We start from the raw sequence: 23,318 nt of genomic DNA on the forward strand, positions 1-23,318 counted from the left end.
CAGCATCCCAGTGAAATCTAAGGGGTATTTAACTTACTGGGAAGTGTGGCTGAATTTTCTCCCGTCTAAATACAGCATCTGCAGCAGTGTGGAATGTGTGGTGTACAGCTGTGAATGTTCTAGGCATTCAGTGTGGTGTCTCTTTCACACAATAGCTTCTATTTATGGGTTTTCATTGATTTGGGCTTATGCATTCAACATATCTTTGTGTGTGTGCTTTTTTTTTCTTTCTTTCTTTTTTTCTCTCTTTCATTTTTTTTTTTTTTTTTTTTTTTTTTTGCTTTTGTTTTTTATGGTTTGTAGAAACTCCGAGCCACTTCTCCTGGAAGGAGAGCTATTACCGATCAGCCATGTCCCAGAGCTCACAACCCAGGGAATTCCTCAGCCCAGAGGTGCTCCAGCATATCTGGGACTTCCTCGAACAGTAAGTAGCCCTGACACGTAACCTGTACAAGAAAGTGTTTTGGGACAGGATACCCCTATAATTAGGCTGCTCAGAGGACTGATGCTGGGGTATTTGGAGTCTTCTGTACCTGCTGATTAGAAGATGTGGATGAGAGTCTGTGATGACTGACAACTCTTGAGCTCTCAAGAGGTTCTACATCCAGGCTACGGGAAACAGATGCAGAGATCAGCAGTGACAGTGGCTCTCTTGAAGACCTCTGGTGGTTGGCATTTTCCCCTAAGGAAATGGATTCATTGCTCTATGTCCAGGCTGCATGTTTTCCTCTTTTGCTGATGCCACTGAGGGACAGGAGGTGGAGATGGTGCAGAGTTCACTCAATCAGGTCCATTGAATGAAATAAAAACGACTTCGTTCCTATTCCTGACTTGCCATGACTGATGCTGAGACAGTTACTGCTATAAATCCTCTACAAGTTCTGTCTTTCAGTGATTTAACTCCTGTGCTCCTACCTCATTTTTCTGGTCAGACAAGTGAAATGTCCCTCCAGGCCCTGTCCTGTTCAAGGCCTGCTGTTAGCATAGCAGGTGATGAGGTAGTTCTCTGTTAGTAATTACTTACTTTGTCCTGAGACTGGTTTGTGGTCATGCCTGAGTCCTGGGTGACACCCTAGCATGGAGGAAAAGGAGGGGAATGGGAAATGGAATTTGGCCAATTTTAACTGTGTTACTCTGTTCTTTCTAGGCCAATATGCTCGGTTCAGCCGATCGATTTAAACTTCATCGACAGCCCATCTGAAAATGGCCCTACTAACAAAATAGAGATCAGCATGGACTGTGTCCGGGTGCAGGACACAGAGTTGAATGACCCAATGTGGGTGAGTAGTGAGAACTTCCTTAACCTTTGGGGACAGATGAGGAGTGTTTGCAGGAGCTATTCTTGCTGCATTGCCCTGGGGTCAGCTTTCATCTCTTGGTGGAGGAGCTGTGGCCACTGCCTCTGACCAAGGAAGTTCCTCCTTGCTTTGTCTGTTGTGTCCCACTCACAGAGGCTGGTTGGGAGTCACAATGGCTTTGCCAAGTGACTCTGGTGGTGGTGAACAGAGGTTCTGTACATGTGGCTAAGCTGGATGGTGTGTGACCCCTGGAAAAGCTTCACTCCTCTATGTCTCCCAAGTGCTGCAAGGGAGAGCAGGCTGGGTCCTTACCTGCTCCTCCTCTCCTGCTTCAGCATCGGTGGGAGAGAGGGATGAGGCAGCTAAACAGGCAGAAAAGCTGAAGAGTCTCTTGCACTTGCCTGGATGCTCAACTGTCATCGCTCTTTCCCTGCTTAGAGCTAGTTTATGTGACCACAGCAGCTAAGATAATTGGTATTCTGGGCACAGCTGCAATTTTGCTGATCAAGGGCAGGGGTTATTAATGGGTTTTTCTTCTCTTGAAGGTCAGATATGAATGCAAACTTGGTTTCAGACCATAGTTGAGGTTTTTTTGGTGGGGTTTTTGTTGGTTTTTTTTCCCCACCCTGTGTCTCCAGATAGGTGAAGCTAGAGAGTGTTTGTAGCCAGCCTTAGCTGTGGGTGTCTCACCAGTATGGCTCAAGACTGGAATGTAGATGAGGCACTGGTGGTTCATTGCTGGTTCGTTGCCTTTGGCACAAACTGACCCACTCTTTCTTAGCAATAGCTTTGAAGAAGCCAGGTGCTGTTCTTGCAGGCTGGAGCAGGAGGTATTTCAGGAGTTTGAGCTGTTCATGTCCTCTTTTTCTTCTTCCTGGGTTTTGTATACGTTGGGGTAAAAATCATGTCTGGTTTGAAATTTGTGTTGATGTCTGTAAATTTTCTTGTTCCTCTGTGTTTCCATCCTGAGAAACTGCATCAATTAATTCCCTGGCTAATCAACCACTATTTTTAATGTGGCCAAAAATGGCTTGTTGGCAGTGTGCATCCTGGCAGTGTTAGTAACCTGGAGGATCACATCTGCAAAGAAAGAGCTCCCAGGTCATGCTGATTGCAGTCCCCAGTGACAGAAGGTCTGACCTGTTACTGCTGCTCTGGTGTGACTGCCAGGGAGACTGCAGTGCTATTCTGTTTACTTGCGACACCACAAAGGGTAAAAAGGCCACTTTGAGGTTGGGTATGTGCTTGGCTAAGGTGGTGGAAGCTAATCGAAGTGCACAAGGAGAGGTGACTGACAAGTCAGGTTATATTTTGATTCTGCATTCAGGTTGGGCACAGGAGGGTGGTGTACAAGCCTTCAGTCAGCATCTGGATCTCAGCTTTTTCCAACACCATGGCACAACCCCAGCAAAACGGTGTCTTTTCAGTAGCTAGTCTTTATGTTTAGAGGGACTCCTAATTTTCAAAGTGTGTGGTAATGTTCTGTTTGAACTATGTCCTCTAAAAAACAATCTGTGACATTTTAAAGGTTGTCAGCAGAAATCTTTCTCCTTCCATGCTCAAACCCACACTAGCTACGTTGAGTATGAGCAAAACCTCCCCATCCCCAGCTCCTCTGAAATGTCTGCAGAGCACTGGTAGCTGATGGGCTCACTCAAAGCTGTTGTTCAGAGTCTCCCTTTCCCATCTGTGGTGCAGTGAAACATGAATGGAAAATCCCTTCCTCTTGTCCTCTCTGAGCATGGCTGAAGTGAGCCCTGGGGCTAGGAGAGGAGGACAGGCAGCTTTTGCTATGCAATTACATCTTGCTTATGATGGGTTTGATCCCAGCCTTGCAGGAGGTATTTCTGGAAAGGCTGAGCTGCACAGTGACTTCTTTAAAAAGGGTTTTTCACTGACATGACAAGCTGAAGGGGGAGCGGGGAAATTCCATCGCATCCTCACCCTTACTGTAAGGCAGCGGCTCAGAGTACATTAAAGCATGTACATTAATAAATGTTCCAGTTTGTCTTCGGTGGAAGACAGCACCTTCACTCAGTTGAATGCTGGACAAAAGCCTTTACAAAGCAAAATATGCATTGCAAACCTGTGCAAACAGCCTGTCTTTTAAAATGAGGAAAGCTCTTTTTACTCCCCTTACCACCACCACCACCTCCCCATAAATTTGCAAACATCCCTGACAGGTGACAACTCCCCCTTGCAGAGAAGTCCGTGTTTGCTTTGCTGTTTCTGGGGCTCACAGCCGCTGCAGCTTGCATTGGCAGAGAATGTATAGCCTGGGGCAAGGTGTTTGCTTTAATCTGAAATACCTTACAACCCTCTTCCCCTGCAGCTTCTCTTTTCCTTTGGATAGCTTCAGGGCAAGAGCTCCCTTTCCACCTGTCTCTCCTGTAACCCCAGCCATGTCACTTCTAAGCACGAGGTGCTGCACGCAGCTGATCGCAGCTAAGAGTTGAAGAGGGCAGATAAACACAAAGGAATGCAGCAGAAACAGAGGGGCCCTGGGAGATGAACAGTGAGATCAAGGCAGAGAGCTTTTTATTATTAGATTTGTCTTAGGAAAAGAGCAAGGCCAGCTTTTCTCCAAAAGGTACCACCATGTGAGACTTAAATAGGTGCAAAGCAATTAGGACTGGTTTATTTAAAGCAATTGTCCTTACAAGGACTTCAAGGCAATCCCAATCAGCCTTTAAAATAAGCTTTGCACCTTCTTGCAACTTATGGCTGAAAAATGAAGCTTTAGACTTGAAAGATGTCCATCCTTGATTCCAAGACTTGTGTTGGTGAGAGCTATGATTTTTTTTATTATTTAATTTTTAGGAGTACAGCTGTTTGTTCGCAACAGAGCTGGCAGTGGGGAAGGAGCTACAGTGTTCAGAGCAGTACCTGGAGGGTCTGTCCCACTGGTGGGCTGGAAACTGAACATAAGTCCAGCCTTGCTGAACCCATCAGTTGTGTTTGTTGCCTTGAAAATGCAACTGTCTGGGGAAAGAGCTGGAGAAGAAGGTTGGGTGACAAGGAAATCCCTCATCTGAGCTACAGCTCTGGCTCGTGCTGAGCCAAGACCTTGCAGTTCTCACACTCTTGTTTATAAGGAAGAAATATTCTTCCTGTGCCCCATATGAAAAACTAGTAAGAATGCTGATCACCATTTTCTACCTTGGGATGAAAAGAGCTGGAGGGGACAGGAAGAGGGTTTGTGGGTCTGGTGTAACATTAGACAGTCAGCAGCCTTCTCCAGCTGTGTGCCTTGTGACTGGCTCTTTCACAATGTCCTGGGACATATGTGAGGCTGCTGGCTGTGCCCCTTCCTCTCCCATGGTGTTGACCACAGGCAGGCTGGGAAATCCCAGCATAGATCTGCCTTTTTGCATAACCAGAGTGAGGGGCTGGTGGTCTTTGTGGGTGCAGAGAACGTTTAGTCTCTGCCATGGCCCTGGCGTGCGAAGGAGCTGCAGATGGCCAGGAAGGTAAGTTGAATGTCTATTCTTGTGGGCCATCATCTATTTGCTAGACCAACCAAAAAAGGTGGTCCCCAGCCTATTCCCTGACCAAGGATGTAGCCAGCAACCATGGGGGTTATAGGATTTTCTTCGTTCTGTTTGGGTTTTTTTTATTTTTTCTGACTAAATACCCTGGAACTACAGGGAGGAGGGGTCTGGAGATGTCTCTAGAAATGAGCTGTATGCTGGTGCAATAACCGCTGCATTGCCGTGGAGCCCTCACTGTGTGCTGCCAGCCTGTCATACCAGGTGCAAAACTGCTCTCCTTCACCATCTCCCAGAAGTCCTTCAAACTGCTCACCAATGCTAAGAGAGGCTAGTCTGGACCCAAACAAAGCTTGTTTGGGCTAAGGACTTCAGCAGGCAGCATACTGATAAAAGTGTTATTTGAGAGGCTTGCAGAGTCTAGAAATCTTCTGCCACCATCCCGGCAGCGTGTCCAGGGCCCTGGGGACCTTGCTGGTGGGAGCAGGAGTGCTGTCCCCAGTGATGGAGCAGCTCATCCCCCTCCCCCTGTACATACCTTCCTTTCATGCCCCTGAGCAAGCCGTCCTCCCACAGCCCCTTGCCTAACCAGTTCAGTGGAATGCCTTTTCCCCAGACAGTCGCTGTGGTCAGAGTTTTCTTAACCTGGATCCTTCCCTCCCCATAAAAGGGAAAGAGAATTCCTTGCCCTTTTTATTTTTTTTACTTTATTTGTCCTTCCTCATCTTCTGCAAATATCGTGGGGATTTACTGTGTGTGGCTTGGTTAGGCATCACTGACCTCCCCATGGGGTGGGTTTCTGCCCTGGGGATGAAACCCCAGGTGCTTCAGACAGGGCTGCATCCTTTTGGGTTTGAGTCCTCAGCTTCTTGAGCTGTGGGTGTCCCAACCCTGGTGGCTACAGAAATTCTGGAGGTGCAACATGTATTTCATATTTTCAAAAGTGAGAGCTTCAGCTCTGTAACTTTGCTGTTCTCCTTTATACACAAAGATGGAGATAAAACCAGGCTGTAAGGAGAGACTGGATGTGGCCCTTGTAGGACATGGAGGTGTTGAGGCTCTCGGCGTCAGCCCTTGCTCTAATGACGAGTTGGTATTTGATACTTCCAAATGGAAAGAAGAAACCTTTCCCAGGTTTAACTTGTTATAGGCTCATGGAAGAGCTACCCCAGCTGCCTTGCACAGAATACCTTCCCATGCCACAGTACAGTGAGCTAGAGAGGGACTGAGGACCCCACAGAGCTACCTTGGCCCAAGGTGGCTGCTGATTCTGAATACTCACAGCCTTCACATCATGTAAATCAGTTCAGTAACTCATTTGGTGGTCATACACTGAATTCCTGGGTCTCTGGGAGCCCATCACCTAGGGATTGTGGTCAATATCAGGTGTGGTCAATATCAGGTGTGCAAGAATATGATGGACAGACATAAGACAACCCAACCCGCTGTCCAAAAGGATGCCTACTGAGTCCAATTCAACACTTTAACAGAGATCAGAGCCTGCACTTCAATATTAATTTTAATTGCTTACTTTTAAGTGTTTTTCTGGGTCAGGAGAAGAGAACTCCACTTGCTGCAAGGTAATGGCTGAGGAAACCAATGGCAGCTGATTAAGAGGTGGTGGGACTGCTGGGCAGGGAGGACATCCCTGTGTACTGACAGCAGAGCAGGGAGCTGGTGTGGGATGTGCAGTGTGGTTGAGCAGTGCAGAAAGAGTGTCTAGGTGCAGAGGCTGATTAACGCCTGGTGTGTTTCCCAGGTCTCTGGCAGATGCTACAGCCCTGCGTTTTGTTGGGAAATGGTTTTGCACCTGGAGGATAAGGCCGATTTGATAAGTAGATATGGCAAAGTGGGTTGTATGGCGTCTGTTTCCATGCCTAAGTATTCCCAGCTTGACTGTAGAAAGGAAGGAAGCGCTCTGTACAGCACAGGGATGTGATCAAAGCTTTTATTACTGTCTGGTTTGTGCTTGAGAGAGTTTGAAGCTTGCCAAGTTTCTCTTCTTTGTGGGTATTTGTTCATTCCATAGTGCGCAAAGAAAGTTGAGATTATGCAAAGGCATTTCCATAATGAGCAAATGCATTATTCTGTTGGAAGTTTCCCTCCAGCGCCTCTCTTGTTTGCAGTTGAACTCATAAGCTCTCCTAATTTAGACTTGGCTTTGTAATCCTGCTGAATGTTTAATTTTCTGCAGTGTAGGTCCCTCCAAATGATCTAATCATCTCATTTAGGCTTGCAGATCTACATCCAGAAATGGTCAGTTCTTTCAGATAAAGGTGCACTTAGAGAATGTGTTCGTACGTTCAGTTTGGCCAAAACCTGAAGACTTCTCTCATTCTGTGTGTAGTAGGGCTCTAAAGACATATTTATGTTTCTTTACAGTAATTTTTCACTAGCTCCCTTTTCTGTGCTGTTTTGCCCCAGTTGTGGCTGCAGACCAGGGCTGGCTGCATTTCTTTTTGTAGGAATGCAGCCACTTGATGAGTATGGTTATACCAAGTGTTTTGTTTTTAATGCCAATTCCCTAAATTCTCAATGGTATTGAAGAAACCCAATGGGTGATCTGTCTGCTATGCTATATCAGCGTGTATAAAATTCTTTAAATATTTCTGCCCTTTCAAGTATCTTGCTTTACATTCAGCTTGCAAGGAATAAACTAATTTTAAGCCGAAAATCACAAACCTTCTGAAAGAGAGCCATGTGTGAGATGGGGTGGTTTGTGTTCATTCTGGCCTGGCTCCTCTGGAGGGCTGGCTTTAACTCCCCGACTCATATTGTTCTGAGCACTTGAGGTGGAAGAGTGTTGCAATTGCAAGACCTGTCATCTGCCTACATGCAAATGCTTCCAAACAAAGGAAGCATTCACTTCAGAAAACATCTTCCCCAAGCAGCTAGGCCTGGGTTTCCATGGTGCTGCACGTGCTCCTTGCTTAAGTATGGAGCAATAATGCATTAGCACTTATTTTACATCTTTAAAAGGTCTGCACAAACACTTAATTAAAAGGCATCTTGATCTTGCAGCAACAGATTGTAGGCACTTTTGCCTCAGGAGCAAGTTTATGCTGTCTTGATGGGAACTTCACCGTATGTTTCTATCTCGTAGATAGGAGCCCCTTCTTTTCTTTCCTTTTTTTTATCCCCACGCTCCCCCCCCCCCCCCCCCTTCTTAAACTATCAACATAATTCCCATATTTGGTGGGAACACTTTGATTGGGTTAGAGCCCATAAGTGGTAAATCCTTTGGGCAGCTGGTGTTTCAGCAAGCCACGAAACCACAGCTTGAACACCAACAGAAGTGGAGTGGCCATCCCAAAATTCACTTTCCTCTGGACTTTGTGTACTTCATTATTTTGTATGTGTATGGGATTTTGTTTGGGTTTTTTTATTAAGCAAATTGCTGGAAGAAGGAAGATGAGGCCCTTTTCTCTTGTTAGCTGGAAGTAGGGTGATGAATTGACCTGCCCATATCCAGCCAAATGAAACCTCTGCTGAGCTTTGTGGCACCCCACTTTGTGGAGTGAGATGGATAGAGAGCATCTCACAGCGCTGTTGCAAGCTGCAGTGCTGACCATGCCTGGAAGAGCGGCCAGGCTCACGGGACACTCCTTTTGTGCCAAGACAAACCTGGAGCACAGCCCTGGGAGCATCCCGCTCCCCTTCCTTGTCCAACACGGCCAAAGTGTCTGTGCTGCAGTGAGCTGTGTGGTGTAGCTTTTGTTTTTAAAGTCCTCTCTTGCATTAATTGGAATTCTTGCTTTGGAAAAAGTCTTATGCATCCAAAGTCTCACTATATATGTTGCTTTGTGGTTCTGCCCACAGTCCTACTAATGACTATTATTTTTCCCTCCAGTATTTCATGAGGAGACTTTTAACTAATATTTTCTTCTGAATGTCTCTACTATGTGCTTTCCATGTCACTGTTGCTGATTTGATAGCATTGAAATTAATGAGGTTGTGAATCATCTAGGCAGTCAAAGAAAATTAAATCAATCTCTGTGAAGTGTAGATTAAGGAGTGGTTTGTGGCCTAGGTTAGTTTGCTTACTGCTGAATGAACTCTTTGCTAATCAGTGTCTGAATTTTCAGAGATTAATGAAAGATCAAAGGAGTTTTCAGTAATGAATGTAACTGTCGCTCTAAAAGCATGTCACTCTAAAAGCAGTGTTTCTCCAGACTGCTTAAACAGAAAGAAAAGAAAAAGATACCTTAAAGCACTCTTCTCTTTGGGGGCATGGATGGGTACAGTGGACCTCATGGTGATGTCTAGACTGGATTAAAAATAAATAAGTCAGAAACTAAAGTGATTGGTCTTCTGGGGAATGTCTCTGGCCAAATAACTGAACCCTATGGCTGTTCATCCCGTGGTTGTTGTCATATTGGTGGAGGGAACAGGCTGAGGGCACCCAGATGAAGACCAGCATTGCAAAATACGACAATTCTGCGTAGGAAACAAGGAACAAAGAGGCTCCCTGGTGGTATCGGGTTAGATGTTGTGACCCAGCACACCAGGGCAAAATAGGATAACAGCGACGTGCTCACGTGAGAAGCCATCAGTTGCAGGGTCAGGGTTTAACCAGAGGTTTGAGAGACTGTTCCCAAATTATTGCAAATGGATAACTTTTTTTTTTTTTTTTTAAATATTGGATTATTGTACAAGGTGGGAGCGGTCGGCAGCATAGCAGAGACTGGCTAGAAAGAGCTGCTGTGATTGTGCGTTTATGAGCAGTTGTGCGTTTCCTGAGAGCAATCTGTAGTTTATACAAGATAAGGGAAGAACAACACTTTCCCCTCAACTGCTTATGCAAGAACAATCCTGGTCTGTCAACAGTTGCTCCTCTTTCATAATTAAAAAGACTCTAATCTGTCGCTATCTCCTGCTTTTTCCTTTCCCTGGCTGGAGCAATCTGTCTCTGGGATGCAGGTGTGTGCCATGACCCTGTCCCACCTCTAGCTGGAGGGATGAGGCTGTTCATGCTGCTCAGGAGCAATTTTCGTGATTTTTCTTTTGTAATTTCTTCTCTCTCACTTTTGCAAGTATTGTGGGGGGGGAGAGAGATGGAGTGGGGACAGCAGTGGCACAGGTCGAGCATGCTGTGCTGAGCATCCAAAGATCCTCATCAGGCAAAAACTCAGTTTGAATGTTGAGGGTTGTTACTCCAACAAAAGAGCTGCTGATAGCAGAGGCTTTAACCGCTAAGGTCCCCTGGTCATGTCTCCATGTGCCAGTGTCTGCTGACCCATGGTTTTGCACTCATCCGCGCAGAAGTGTCTGCTGGCCAGCGGTTTTGCAGGCTTACCAGTTGCCTTGCAAAAATCTCTGTGTCCAGACAGTTGGTTCCTTTTATCTCTAAGCTTTTTCAGTAAAAGCAACTATTCTAAGAGTCACCAGTGTACATAAAAGTGGAAAAATTAGGTAAAATGAGCACCAGGAATAGACAGACAACACTTTCTGATAAATCATCTGTATGCCCGGTGCCCATCCTGTCATATGCTAAGTGTGGGAAGTGAGTCCCTGCTGCCACTTGGGTGGGAATGACCTCCTTGATGGGGTTGGAGGGAGTTTGGTTGTGAAGATGGCAGGGAAGGCTTGGGGACCTTGCATCATCTTGGCTGGAGAGCTGGATCTCTTCAGAGGAGTGTTTTGCTCTCTTATTAAATGGAACTCGGCAGCTGGAGGGCAGAGTCCGCAGGGCCTGTGTGTGCCCTTCCTAAACCAATATTGCACTGTGGTTGTGAAGGGAACTGGTTTTCTTTCACAATTCCTTTCCACCTTCCCTCTCCCTGTCCCCCCCTTGTAGCGTTATCTCCTGACATGATGCCATTAACTCTCTAATTAGCCCTAGGGGTGTTCTGGGGGAGATAACGAGGCTGTAAGAGCTCAAATAAGCAGCGTGCGCAGATGTTTACCCAGGGTCGGAGGGCAGGGCTGTTGTGACAGACGATTGCCTTGGGGAGAGCATGCTCCCTGGGGGAAGGAGAAGCCGACCTGCGCAGTGGGTAGAGCTGGGCCCTCCTCCTGCCCTTGGCGAATCCATCTCTTTACCCTGCACTTTCAAAATGGGGAGGGGAGCCTGCGAGTAATGTAATTTGAATTCCCTGGAAGAAGGGATTGATCCTCAGTATTAAGCAATTGCAGCAAGGGCATGTTTCTGTCTTGAGGGTTCAGACACTTGAGTGCTTTCCAAAGGAAGTACTGGGCATCACACATGCCCCTGAGCCAGTGGTGAAGCCAGGAGGGCATTGAATCTGCGCTCTTGGCTGCAGCGGAGCAGTTAACTCTGTGAGAGCAGGGGGTGCCCTTCCCTTTCTTGCATAGGGATGATCTGCATTTCCCATGCAGTGCGTGGAGCAGCCTGCCCAGGGTGCACAGAAGGCTGTATCCAGTCAGCAGCAGGCAGGATGCTGTCTTCCAGCAGCATCTCTTTTTTAATTTGTTATGTCTTGCCATAGATGATCTTTTTTAAGGGGGAAGTCCCTGTTTCAGTATGAGCCGGGTTCTTCTTCCCCTCTTCCTTATGGTTTGAGCAATGAAGACCAGCTTTGCCTGAGTTTTCAAGAAGGGAGGGTGACTTACATTTTTGAAAGTATTTTCTACTTGCTTTCGAACCTGGCTGCCTGCTATTGTAGTCTATCACATCTGTCCCTGTAAAGTCTTCACTGGAAAGACTCCCAAAGCCAATTGGCAGAGGCTTGTTTTTTGAGCATTCAGCAGTTATTCAGATGTAACAAAAAAAAAACCAAAACCCCAAACCAAGCCCCACATTCTATTTTTTCCCTCCTCCTTCTGTTATCTCAGTCCTAATTCGTAAACATGTCTGAGCTGAGTGAATGTCACAGTACGTGGTGATGTGGTTGATCCAGATGCTATTTTTGTAAGAGTGGAGAGGTCTGAGCAGATGATTTTTTTTCCTTTGATCTGCAGGAAATTCTGCATGAGCTGCCCAACAAGCAGGCGGGTGCGTGCGCACACCCCTTCTACAAGAACTTACACAATGCCCAATTAACACTACAACTGGGGAAATGACATTTTTAATCATCGTGATTTAGCGCACTTGCCATGCGTCCAGGAGGGGTTATTGAGAACTTGTGAGAGGTACCAGTGAGAGAGGCTGGTATGAGCTATAGCACAGCATGGGGAAAGTGCATTCAAAGAAAGAACCTGAATCAGCAGTTTGACTTGGCTGATGCCTTATTTTGGAAACCTAGGGGTCTTGTTTGTGTATTAGTGTGTTCTTCAGCATACCGGCAGGAGTCACAAAGTGTTGCCAGAAGCTTTCTAGAATACCCGAGTCAGACCTGGGAGGGTTGCTGCTGGAACTTTCAAATCTAACTGGCAATTATTATTTTTACTTTACTACAGTATTGGAGGTAAATTGCTTTAAAGAGGTTTCCTTTCCTGAGGCTGAGCTGCTCTGCTTCAATTCAATCCAACCAAGCATCCGAAGCGTGAAGTGCCAGGTTTTGCACAGCACCTGATGCTTTGGGTTGATGTCTTTATTTTCTAGTTTGTTCTTTTCCTGTTCAGAGTAGGGGAGAGCTTGTTGGACTAGAAGAGAGTTAAACTTGTTCATCTGGCCTCAATATAAAGTAATTCATTTTAACATGCGAGAGGGCCTTTGCCTGAATCTGTTTACTTTTTCTGACTAGGCTAATTGGTATAACAAGGTATAATCTCTATCTGCAAAGATTGTTTGCCATGACTTTCAGCCATCACAGTTGCAACAGGACTGATGCTGGTGTTTCCCTTGGAGACCTGTCCAGAAGGCTCAGATGAATAATAACTGTCCCTGTCTCATTGCTGAGAAGTGGATGTGCAGTTTGAGGAGGTGGGGGTCCCTTTGGTTTTGTGACTCAGCCATTTAAGCATGCGTTATTTCAGGGAGTCAAGTTTTCATTTGAGAGCCTCTAATGATGCTGTCTCACTGCTATTAGGTTGTTGGACACTCATATGTGGGAAATTTTTGGCATCTGCAAAAGGAGAGAATCAAATGAGACTCCAGGAGCTTTTCTTTCTTATGGTAAAGCAGAAAGGCGAGTGATCAAGCCTCTTACTCTTTTCTTCCACCATCAGTGCCAGCATGAAAATTCAGGGCATGACACCACCCCATGGGGCAGGTGGAAGCATCTTGTGAGGGAGGTGTATTTAGGTCTGAAGCCAGTGAAAGAAATTTTACAACCCTGGCATGATGAGAGGGGTACACTTGTGCCTGGGCTGCAGCAGCATTGGTGGGTGCGGTGTCTGGTATGTGCTCTGTTACCTCCTGTCAGCCCTGTTAGGGTGGTGGTGGCTCCTTTGTGTCACTTGTGAATGACTGATTTGCAAAAAAGCCACTTGTCCAACATCCACTTCAAGGTGACCGCACAGGCTAATGCCTCTAAAACACTGAGCCAGGTCAGGGCCATGTGTACAGAGGGCAGAGATTTGTGCTGACGTGTCAATTTATTCGTGCTATATACACTTCTCCTCATGTTTGACATGCAGATCTTTTTGGATAAACTTCCACATATCTCTGTGTATTTGGGTGTTGCTTCACCCACAACCACCTCCAGCCACCTGTGGGACAGAAGATAGCAGATACCTAGCACAACAGTGCTGTATAAATGACTTGGAAAAGGATAATCTTCCGAGCTTCACAGCACAGCTAGTGAAAGAGGTTTTTGCAATGACTTGCTGAGGTTGGGGCATCTATGTATGTACCTTCCCCTCCTCATTCCTTCCCCTCCATAGCTTTTGATCTCATGGGCCAGTATCAAAAACCTGACAGAAGTCAGGAGTCAAAGGGGTCCTCTGAGCCACAATACCTTTTCCTCACTATTAGATAACAGAAAATCTGCAGGTGATTTCCAGCTCCGTGCAAACTTTTCAGTGGTGCTGCAAAGTTTGGCTGTTGGTACTGTGGCTGCTCCCAGTAAACCTTGCCTGTATCTCCCGATTAACACTTGTGTGGCTTTTTGGCTTGTACCCATCTTGGGTGAGATCAGGTAAGCGTGCAGCCTTACCTGATTTCACCCAAAGCATAGCCTCCGGTGCTAGGTGGTGCCACGGAAGATAGAGAGGAGGGGAAGGGGCTGCAGCAGTGGTCTACTGAGTTGTTGCTGTGATGTAGGAAACCTGCTGTGTGCTCAGCAGGCTTTTGCTGGTGGTTCAGGAATGATGGAGGTGTGTGTGGTCCCAGCCCAAGCTGGGATGTTGCTGGCGGTGGTAGGTAGGGTTCTACCTGGGCTGGGGAGGGCTCAGCATTCCTTTCTGCAGCCATTTCTTTGAAGCACCTCCTTGCATAGTCCTCAGTGAGAAGCCATCAGGAAGGTGCACTGGAAATGCTAGCAACCTTTCACTCTTGTGCCCAGTAGTGCTCTGTTGATCTGTGCTCGCAGTGTTAGAGCTAGATGAGATATCTACCATGCTTCTCAATGCAAGGAGCTGTTGCAGGGTAGAGAGGGCATTGCAGTTGCACTGCTCTGTGTTTGTGCTTGTGTTGGTTCCTGCCTGAAGATGGTTTTGCCCCATTTTATTAGAGGCAGTCTTTTGCCTGTTTCTAGCCTGGAGAGATGCTGGTGTGAGCTTGCAGTGTTCTTTAATTCAAGATCGGCAGGAAGTCAGTGATGGCTCCTTCTGCTGCTGTGCGCGAGAAGGCAGCCTAGAGAGCCGTTAGCCCTTCAAGCAGCGCTGCCTGCTTACCTTCATCTTCCTGTGAACCTGGAGTCCCCTCCCTTGTGTGCACAGAAAGTTGGAGTTAAATGATGCCCAAGGGCAAGGGAGTCGGTGTGGCAGGAGCAGTAGCAGCTCCGGGGCAGAGGCTCAGTTGCACATAGGTGTTGAAGCCACGGGTGGGTTTCAGCCCTGACCAGAACCCCTCTTCCCCGTGCAAAGTGCCTGTGGGTCAGTTGTTCACCACCCGGGACGGGAGGTTTGGTGTTGACTGTGAGCGCTTGCAGTTCATGTGGGTACTCAGCAATTAGGCACTGGTCTGCTTGACGACAGGTCCTCAAATGAAAGTCTGAAGCGTTGTCATTAGGCTGGGAGGGCAGGCGGCTGTGCTCTGATCTGGATGTTTGGTTTCCTCTCTTCCCCCCTCCCCACCCCTTAAAAGGTGTTTTGTTTCCCCTTGCTTGATGGCGCTTACCCTGCTCTTTGGGAGCAGGCAAAACGAGACGGCTTTTGTTCTCGCCGTGCATCCCGCTCGCAAGGTGGGATGACGGTGGACCCTTTCCAGTGGGGCGGTTCAGAGCGGCTCGTGGTGAGCCAGCTCTGCTCTGGGAGGGCGGCCAGTGCTGGCGCAGCCCAGACCTTGCACTGCCGGCACGCTCCGGGCATCTCTGCCGGGACAGTGTGGAAGATCTTGCCTGCTCGTTGAGAGTAAAATCACAGTGAGGCCATTCTGATCTGCCTGTCTGCTCACTCTATTCTGCCACAGGTCGAGTCTCGGATAAGTCCTTCTCCTATCTTTCTTTTAGTTTGCTGCGGGCACAGAGTCCAGGTAGTTTTTACTGAGCAATACTGAACAACTTCTCCCATATATTAATTAAAAATTGTGAGTCCATTTGGATGAGTTGTCTTTTTTTTTTTTTTTTTTTTTTTTTTTTTTTTTTTTTTGCATGCTGCAGCAGCCAGAGGCTTGGCTGTGTTACTGCGCTGCCCGTCTCAAGCATTGCATCTCACTCCCATGCCAAACACTTCGGGCTTTGGTAGCAGCAAAGTCCATGCATGAAAAAAAAAACAAACCAAACCCTGGAGTCTTCTCCGAAAATAAGTAAGTAGGAGAAGTTTCTTGGAGCAACTCCTTTGGAGCAACTCCATGGCTCTTTTGAGTTCCCAAATTTGTAGAAAAGTGACAAGGGAAAGTTATAGTTTCCTTTCTTTTTTCTCTCTTTTTTTTTTTCTTTTTCTTTTTTTTTTTTTTTGTGTGTCCTTCCCCCCCCTTCCCTTCCCTTCGCTTTTTAGAGATTGGTGATAAGGAATTCTAACTACTTAATGAGCTGGGAGAGGCCTCTCTCCATTGGAGTGGAGGACTCCAGGTGGCACTTTGACAGATTGGACAGGTAAAGCAGGAGAGCCCCACCTCCTCCTCCTTGCCTATAGTTAGGTATATAAGGGAAACTTCAATTATGCGGAGAGGCACACTCTGAGTCCTGTTATCTTCCAAGTAGCATCACATATTTTTAGGGTCTTCTAGGGGGTGGGAGGTGTTTGTCAAAATCCTGGAGCCAGAAGAAAGAACAGCAGCATTGATCAATTTGACTGCTAACATGTTGTACCTGGAAAACAATGCCCAGTCCCAGTATAGCGAGGTAAGGATTCTAGGTTTGCGCTATGATATCTTTAATATATTTTTGTGTTTAGTGAATGCATGAGATTTCTTCACCCCTGTAGTCCTGAAGTTAGGTGTGGAATACACACTTGTTTTTCTGAAACTTTTGCGCTTTACAGTGGGAAGTGGAGTTTGCTGTGCTAAATACCTGAATGAGAGTGATCTTTGAGTCTGCACATTTGGGACAGTGAATTTGCTTTCAGAAGCTTTATGAGCCAAACCGTTTTATTCATTGGAGAAGCAAGGCAAAACAGTCGCTTATGGGCGATGCATACAGATTGTGTTCCTGTAGCATTCTGAACAGTATCTGTGATGACAGCATTATAACTCATTTACTAGTCTTTTATTGCTAAAATTGCTGCTCATGGTTAAAAGTGGATAGTACATAGGAAATAACCAAAAATGCATTATAGATCCCTTCTTAGATTATCTTTTTAAGTAAAATAATATGCAAACCAAGGTTGTCTGCTGCAAATGTTGCATTAGTGTCTACACCAATAACTGTTTTACTCAGTGTTGTTAGTACCTTGTCTCATGTCTTACAGCAGCAGTGAGATTTTATATAGGGTTTTGTCTAAATATATTATATGAGGATGGATGTGTGTACAATGGATGCGTTTTGGTCTCCACTGCTCTTTGCACTGCATGAGCACGAGTGGAACGCAAACTTCAGTTGCAGCTTTGATTTTCTCTTATTTTTTCTGTGTGAGGGTTTGGGGTTCTTTTTGTTGTTGTTGTTTAATTGTCTTTAACCTGCTGGGTTGATGCTTTGTAAGGTGACAGTGGAGAGAATTGCCACACACTGTGCAAATCTTTGAGGAAGTTACCTGGGGTTGAGAGAGATCTAACGACAATATTGGTTTACATTCCAGTGGAGACAGCAGCTGTGTTGACACTCGTCAGAATGGCAATGCAGAAAAAGCTCCTCTGTGTGAGTGCGAGTGTACGCGTGTGTGTGTACTCCCGCTCAGAATGCTTCAAGTGGGGGGCACTGGGTGTGATACCCAAAGCAGACAGAAACTCAGCCATATGGAAAAGAAAACAAAATAGGTATTGCAGGGCCAAGAGCACAGTTAGGAGATGTGATAGCTAGTGAGGAAAAGCCTGTTACAAGTACAGTTGGGGCTTGCATGCCTGGGATTGCAGGTTTGCAATTCGGGGAGAGCAAGGGGTAAACTGAAACCATCGTGCTTTCCCTGTCCCCTTCTGCAGAGAGTGCAAACACCCATCGTATACGTGGTCCCTCGCTGCTTCTGCTGCACGGAAGACCCGAATTGGCTGCTCTTTTTTTCTCTTTTTTTTCCTCTTGGTTAATTATAAACTCTTAAATGTGGAGAGAGCACTTCTTGGAGTGTTTGCTTGGCATTACTTGTCTGCTGCTATCTGATCAACTTTCGCTGAATAGCAGCGGTGGGGCTGTGTAGTCCCTATGGTTGACTTGCTGGGCTCATCTGTCAGAAGCGATACGTTCAGGAGCGTTCTCGCTCCACTTAAATGCCGCTCATCACTGTTGCTGTCAGAGGAGAGTTTTTAAAAGGCTTTAGCTCTGATTTTGCCCTCCTTCCCCCTCCCCGACCCTGTTTTCCCACCTTGGATTTGAACATGGTGCACCAACTTTGTTCACCCAACGAAGTGTTTGTTGTACACTGGGGAAGGAAAACTCAATTAACATTGACTTGGCTTTATTTCTGACAAAGAGCAGCCGTTCTAATGATTCGTCTCGAAAGAGAGAATGTTGTTAATGCTCAATTAAAATATATTAGTGATGATGAACCTCGCTCATCCTAAGCCTGAAAACAAGATGTAGGCTTTGGCATTGTTTCCTTAAAAAATAAAAAAAAAAAACAAAGTGCTCAGTGTGGAAACAGAAGTAGCAATTCGTTGCATCTGGTGCTTGCTGGAGTTTAGATTTTGGAGCTGTTACTGGACTGGGCAGAAGGGACCCATACCAAATCATGAAAAACTTGGTGTAGATTGTAGTTTGGGTTTTAAAAGAGACAAAATAACTTAAGTGCTTTTTAAGTTTCTGGAATCAAGTTTTAATATTGAGAGCAGGGAGTCCCCTCCCACCTGAAGCCCATTTCTTGGGTGCTTTGCCCAGGTGCCCCAAGATGCTCACTGCCTGCTTACAAATGCTGAGTTCTGCCCTTCGCACCCACTGGTGGTGCAGCGTGTTCCACCCTGCAGTCTGGGAACCAGCCCTTGTGCAAGCCCCTGCACGGGCTGCAGGGTCAGGGTGGTGAGCTTGCACCATCGCCTACAGCGCCCATGCCCGCAAGCACGGTGCCAGCTGCCATGGTGAGATGACAAGTTCTTCCCAAATGGGCAGAATCTGGTTGAGAAAAAGCTGTGAGAGGGGAGAAGGGTGTTGAAGTGAATCACGGCCCTGAAAGGCTGGAGGTGGAACCTGCCCCAACCACTTTTCCAGCTTGATCTAACCCTGCATTTGATCTGGGGTGACTATAAGAACGATTAAGCTCTTTGTTGGCAGAACACTGGACTTGATGACCCTGGAGATCCATTCCTGTGTGTTTATGAGTTGGAGATGTGAAAAGGAGAGAGACGCTGGGGTGGTTATAATGGGGTGACGAGGTGCTGATGAACAGAACCCTTTGGATCTCGTTGTGTCTTCCTACCTCATCTCCATACCTGGAATTTTAGGTGTTGTGCACAAATGTTTGCGGGGGAGCATGCACAAAATTGGGTGTGAAGTGGGTACCTGCAAGTTTGTCCAGTCTTGTCCAAGTTTCCTGTGTGCTAGGAGGGGAGGATGAGAGTGATAGATTCTATTTGCAGACTTTGGATTCTTCTGCAGTTTGGCTGAGATGATGATGTAGAGTTTGGAGTGTTTGCTGAAATCAAATTAAAGCAGTGCCAGAAGAATAAACACGTCTTGTTCAAACACTGATAAGAAATGTGTGCCATGACTTTGATTATATCCTTCAACCTTCCTAAATATCTTCCTGCTCTTTGTAGGAGAGAGACAAATTAAAGAATCTCTTTCCGTTAAGATGTTTATCACAATTTGGGGAGGGGAGTGGGGGAAAACTTCTTTTGGACTAAAACATCTTGTGCTTTGCTTTATGGCCTATCAGCAGCATTCCTTCACACTGGAAATTAAGAAAAAACGTATACAGATTGCTGCAAATATCTTTCAGGGTTAGGATAGCCTGTTTAGAAGCGTGCATTTTTGGTTGTTTTTCTTTTCCCTCTTAGCTTTTAAAAAAAATAATCCAAGTGTGTATTTGAGCTGTAGTGCCCTGGATGTGAGTCCTTCCTCTTTGCAGGAGCAGGCATGTGTGTCTCTGGGGGTGGCCTGAAAGGATGTCCTGAGGGAGCTGGGCCTCCTCAGTAAGAGGAAAATTTCTTGCAGCTGTCTTGCACGTTGGTTCAGCAAACATTAATGTAAGGAATCTGGGAATTGAGCTGTAGCTTATTTTTGAGCATCAGCTTCATTAGTATATAGTAAAAGTGTGACTGGGGTTTATTATCATTGCTGTCAGCCTGGATTTGGCTGTGAAACACCAAAGAGGGCAAAGCCGTGGCCTCCCTACTGCTGCTTTCCTTGGCTGGTTTTGGCCCATGGCAATGGTCACCCCAACTGCATTTGGCAAAGGCTCTTCTCCTCATGCCATCCCTTTTCTGTGGCCCTTGGCCAAACCTGGGGCAAAGGAAGTGATCTCTGAGGGACACTGCCTGGCTACTGCCCAGGAAAGCAGCCCAGCAGCTCCTTTCCTCCAGTTTGGACATACCAGGGAGAAAGGCTTATCTGTGCCATACTCTCTACATCCCAAATCTCATCCTATTCCACGCTGAAAGCACTTGGATAGATGCTGTGTAAAGCATCTATGGGTTTATCAAGGTAGGTTTTGGCTAAACCTGACCCTCTCTCCTGGTGGTTTTTCCTTCTGTTTGTGGCAATGTCTCAGGATTCTGCTGGCTCCGAGTACGCAGATAACTCCTTATCCCCATGAGGAAAACTTTCCCTGAGCTGTACAGGGTTGAGGTATGAGTGCTGTGCCTTTCAATGGGCTCTGTTGATTGAAATGGTATCAACACCCTGCACATTCGGGCACAGTCTCTTATTAGGAGCAAGAAATAGGAAGATACATTCAGGGTAGTGCTCCTTGACAGTGTTCAGCTGCAATTCCAACTACACTTATGTGTATCCATCCTTTGCTTTTGCTGTAATTGTACTTAAGGGGCTAAAGTTTTTGTCATGTGACATCTTCCGTGCAGGCTTGCGAGGCATGTGTCTTATTCTTGGGCAGCAACAGTCTTGTGCAAGGATGTAGAGGCCCTGTATAACCAAGTACCTTTTCCTCTGAGGTGTTTTAAAACTGCAGTTCAGTTGCGAAGGTTTAACCTGAGATAGAAAAGCCTAAGGTTAGATATGCCTGTATCTGTTGTTTGGAAAGACTCAGGGGGTGCTACTGCCCTTTTGGGTCTGCCAAGGAAGAGACTGAAGTAGCCTAGAGAGATAAGCAGTGGAAAGCTGAGACCTGCCTCTTGCCATGTGCTCCTGTCTCCCTCCCAGCTGAAGTAAGAGGACTGCTCTGGGGGAAAAACACAGGGAAGGGTAAGAGTTGAGTGTGTTTTGGATAAGGGTCCAACCACTTATTGGAGCGGGTTTGTCATGCCATGGATGGTCATCTGTTGTTTCATAATAGGTTACCGAAAATTTTGTTCATGTCAGTCTTGACAGTAGTGGTAATGTGTCCCCCCATGTTGAGCAGTGAATTGAGGATGTCACCTGGAGAAATCCTCTCCCTGTTTTAGATGGAGGAACTGGACCTTGGCAGTCTAAGGGTGCGGGTGTAGCTCAGAAATAGGTGATTGTAACCTGCATGTGAGTGGAAAGAATGAATGTGTCCTTTAATAGACAAAAATGAAATCCGATGAGGTTCTGTCCTTCTGCACAGCTTTAACTTCTCAGTGTGTGGCGTGAGACACTTCTGCAGAAATTGGGATAGTTTGGCCATGTGTAAAATGTCGTAACTGCTCAGTAATATATGTTTTTGCAGTTTGTGCAGTAGTGCAATTACACTGACAACATTGGAAATTGCATCTCCGTTTTACAATTTTCTATACTTGGAATAAGGGTTAATAAGCAGTATGAAATTAGGGACAGGGGATCTTCTCAGTTGCTGGCAAATTGTTAGCTTGCCTCATTTGGCAAGAAACTAGTGCTAGATATTTTCTAGAATGAAAATGTTTTCACTGTGAGAGATGGAAAAGAGCTGCCATTGCAGTGCAGCGAGGATGTTTTACATTTTGAACTGGTGGTTGTAACGGATCCATTTTTGTTTGCTGTAGAATGGTCTCAGTTGAGACAGGATGAAATTATCCATACACTTTCTGTTCAGGATTATCCCTTGTGGAATACAAGAGCTGCTGTTTTGAGTGGTTATTTTTATCAGTCTGATGGTTTGAATCTTCCACAATGTCACCAACACCTGAATTCTCTGATTTCTTCTGACACAAGCCCAGTTATATTATCATAGCTCCCTCAGAAGCTGTTATTCTTTCTTTTTACTTTGCCTTTTTTAATAACGAAGTAATGGTTTTAAGTCAAGTGAAATTGCTTTTCTTTTCTTCCTGAGCATAGAGAAAAAACAGAAAGAAGGTTTGTCTGCCTTGTGTGTTTCAGCCCATCTGGTGGCAACCTTTTGGGTTTTGTCTGCCAGGCTATGCCTAGTGGAAGGGTTTATTTCCAATTGCAGTTCTTTTTTCTGTGAGAAACGAACTTTGCTAGCTCCATGAGGAAGACATGGCATCTGCAATATGAAAACTGTGGATGTGGGATGCGAGAGGGTATAATGCATGCGCTTTGCACTTTCTTTCCTCTAGAAGATGTTGGCCATAACTAGTGGAGAAACTACTTATTTCATTATCATGAAGGGCTGAATAAAAGTGGGTGTTGCCTGGCTCAAGGCAAATTTTAAATTCTATTTACAAAATGTTCCCACTAAAAAAAGAAATAATCTGGAAACGCTTCAGAAAGGAGCTCTTGCACCGATGGATTTGCGCTAGACACTATTAAGCCCTGTTATTTTTCTGGCACTGCCTCCAACGCCTCTTGAGAATGTGCAGAGTAGGCAATAAAATGAATGCAACTCTTTTAAAGCAAGGTTGCATAAATCATCAGAAAGGAGAGGAGCTTCTCGTATACCAACAGCAACACTCCATCTATCCTCTTCAGTGGAGAAATGAGCTCAGGCTCTTTGTTTGTGCCCCTTGGCCTGGATTAGTGTCAAGTCACTTTTGGTATCAACTGGAATTAAGAGGAAAATTATTTCTCTCCAAGGGTGTTGAACCTCAAACTTGGTTTATGTGTTTGGTTTTTTACTTGCACGTGTTTTCTAGACTCTCTGCTGTGTTGGTGCCATGATCCCCTTGGAGTACCTTTACAACTAACCAAAGCCATGATCTTTAGAGCGCTATGTGAGCTTAGCCATGGTTAGGCATGTGGGTGGGTCTCTCCAAGTGAATAAACTTGCTGTTCTTCAAAAACTTCATGGGGTTTTGGGGGGTTTTTTTTTGGTTTTGGGTTTTTTTTTTTTCAGTTATAGTTTTAAATTATTTATGAGAAATATTCCAGTCTTTAGTCTCCCAAACAGAGCTTCCCATCCAAGCCTTACTGTGCTGTGAGAAGATGCTGTAGCTGTTGGAGGGATTAAAGAGCTGCTTTCCAGTAGGGGCAAGCCATGGGATAAATTAAAGCCTTAGTAGAGCAGCCCAGACCAAACAATAGTTTGCAGCTTGTGATTTGGCTGAGCTGCTAAAAAGGAAGTGCTGTGAAACATAGGGGTGAAGTTATTTCTTAGAAACAGACTGGCTGCTATTGGAGAGTCTCAACTCTTTTCTAAAGAAGAAACTATTAGAGGCTTTCCAGGTTTAGCTTAGCTGCTTGCAGTTATCTTGAGCAAGGAGAAAATAGAGCAGGATGAGATTTAAGGTAATTGGTGTTTTATATCTGTAGGGCTTCTAACACAAGGAGCAAAATCAGTAAGAAATGACTGTTCAGAAAGTTTTAGACAAGGCACGTGAAAGCTTTAGTTTCTTGGCATTGGTGAAGCAAACTTGAATCCTCTTTGGGAATTTGAACCTAAATTTGATGATTTTGTTTGAAATTATTGACCACTGTTACGAGCTCCTTGCACAAGCAAGCAACAAAAACATGGAATATGTGTTTTTTGGTGATGGGCTGTTGGGTTTTTTTTT

The 23,318-nt window shown here is 45.7% G+C and overlaps 1 protein-coding gene across 2 annotated transcripts in view; it reads left to right on the top strand.

Annotated features, from left to right (window-relative positions):
• Positions 1-302: 302 nt before the first annotated feature.
• TP63 (tumor protein p63) overlaps positions 303-23,318 on the top strand; it is an 87,007-nt gene continuing 63,991 nt past the window's right edge. For both annotated transcript variants that reach the window (XM_030495820.1, XM_030495821.1), the window contains exons 1-2: positions 303-424; positions 1,148-1,280. In XM_030495820.1, coding sequence (XP_030351680.1) covers positions 351-424; positions 1,148-1,280 — 207 coding nt within the window. In that variant the 5' untranslated portion in view covers positions 303-350. The remainder of the gene's footprint in view (positions 425-1,147; positions 1,281-23,318) is intronic.

The sequence above is a fragment of the Strigops habroptila genome, chromosome 8, assembly GCF_004027225.2.
Source record: "Strigops habroptila isolate Jane chromosome 8, bStrHab1.2.pri, whole genome shotgun sequence".
NCBI lineage: Eukaryota > Metazoa > Chordata > Aves > Psittaciformes > Psittacidae > Strigops > Strigops habroptila.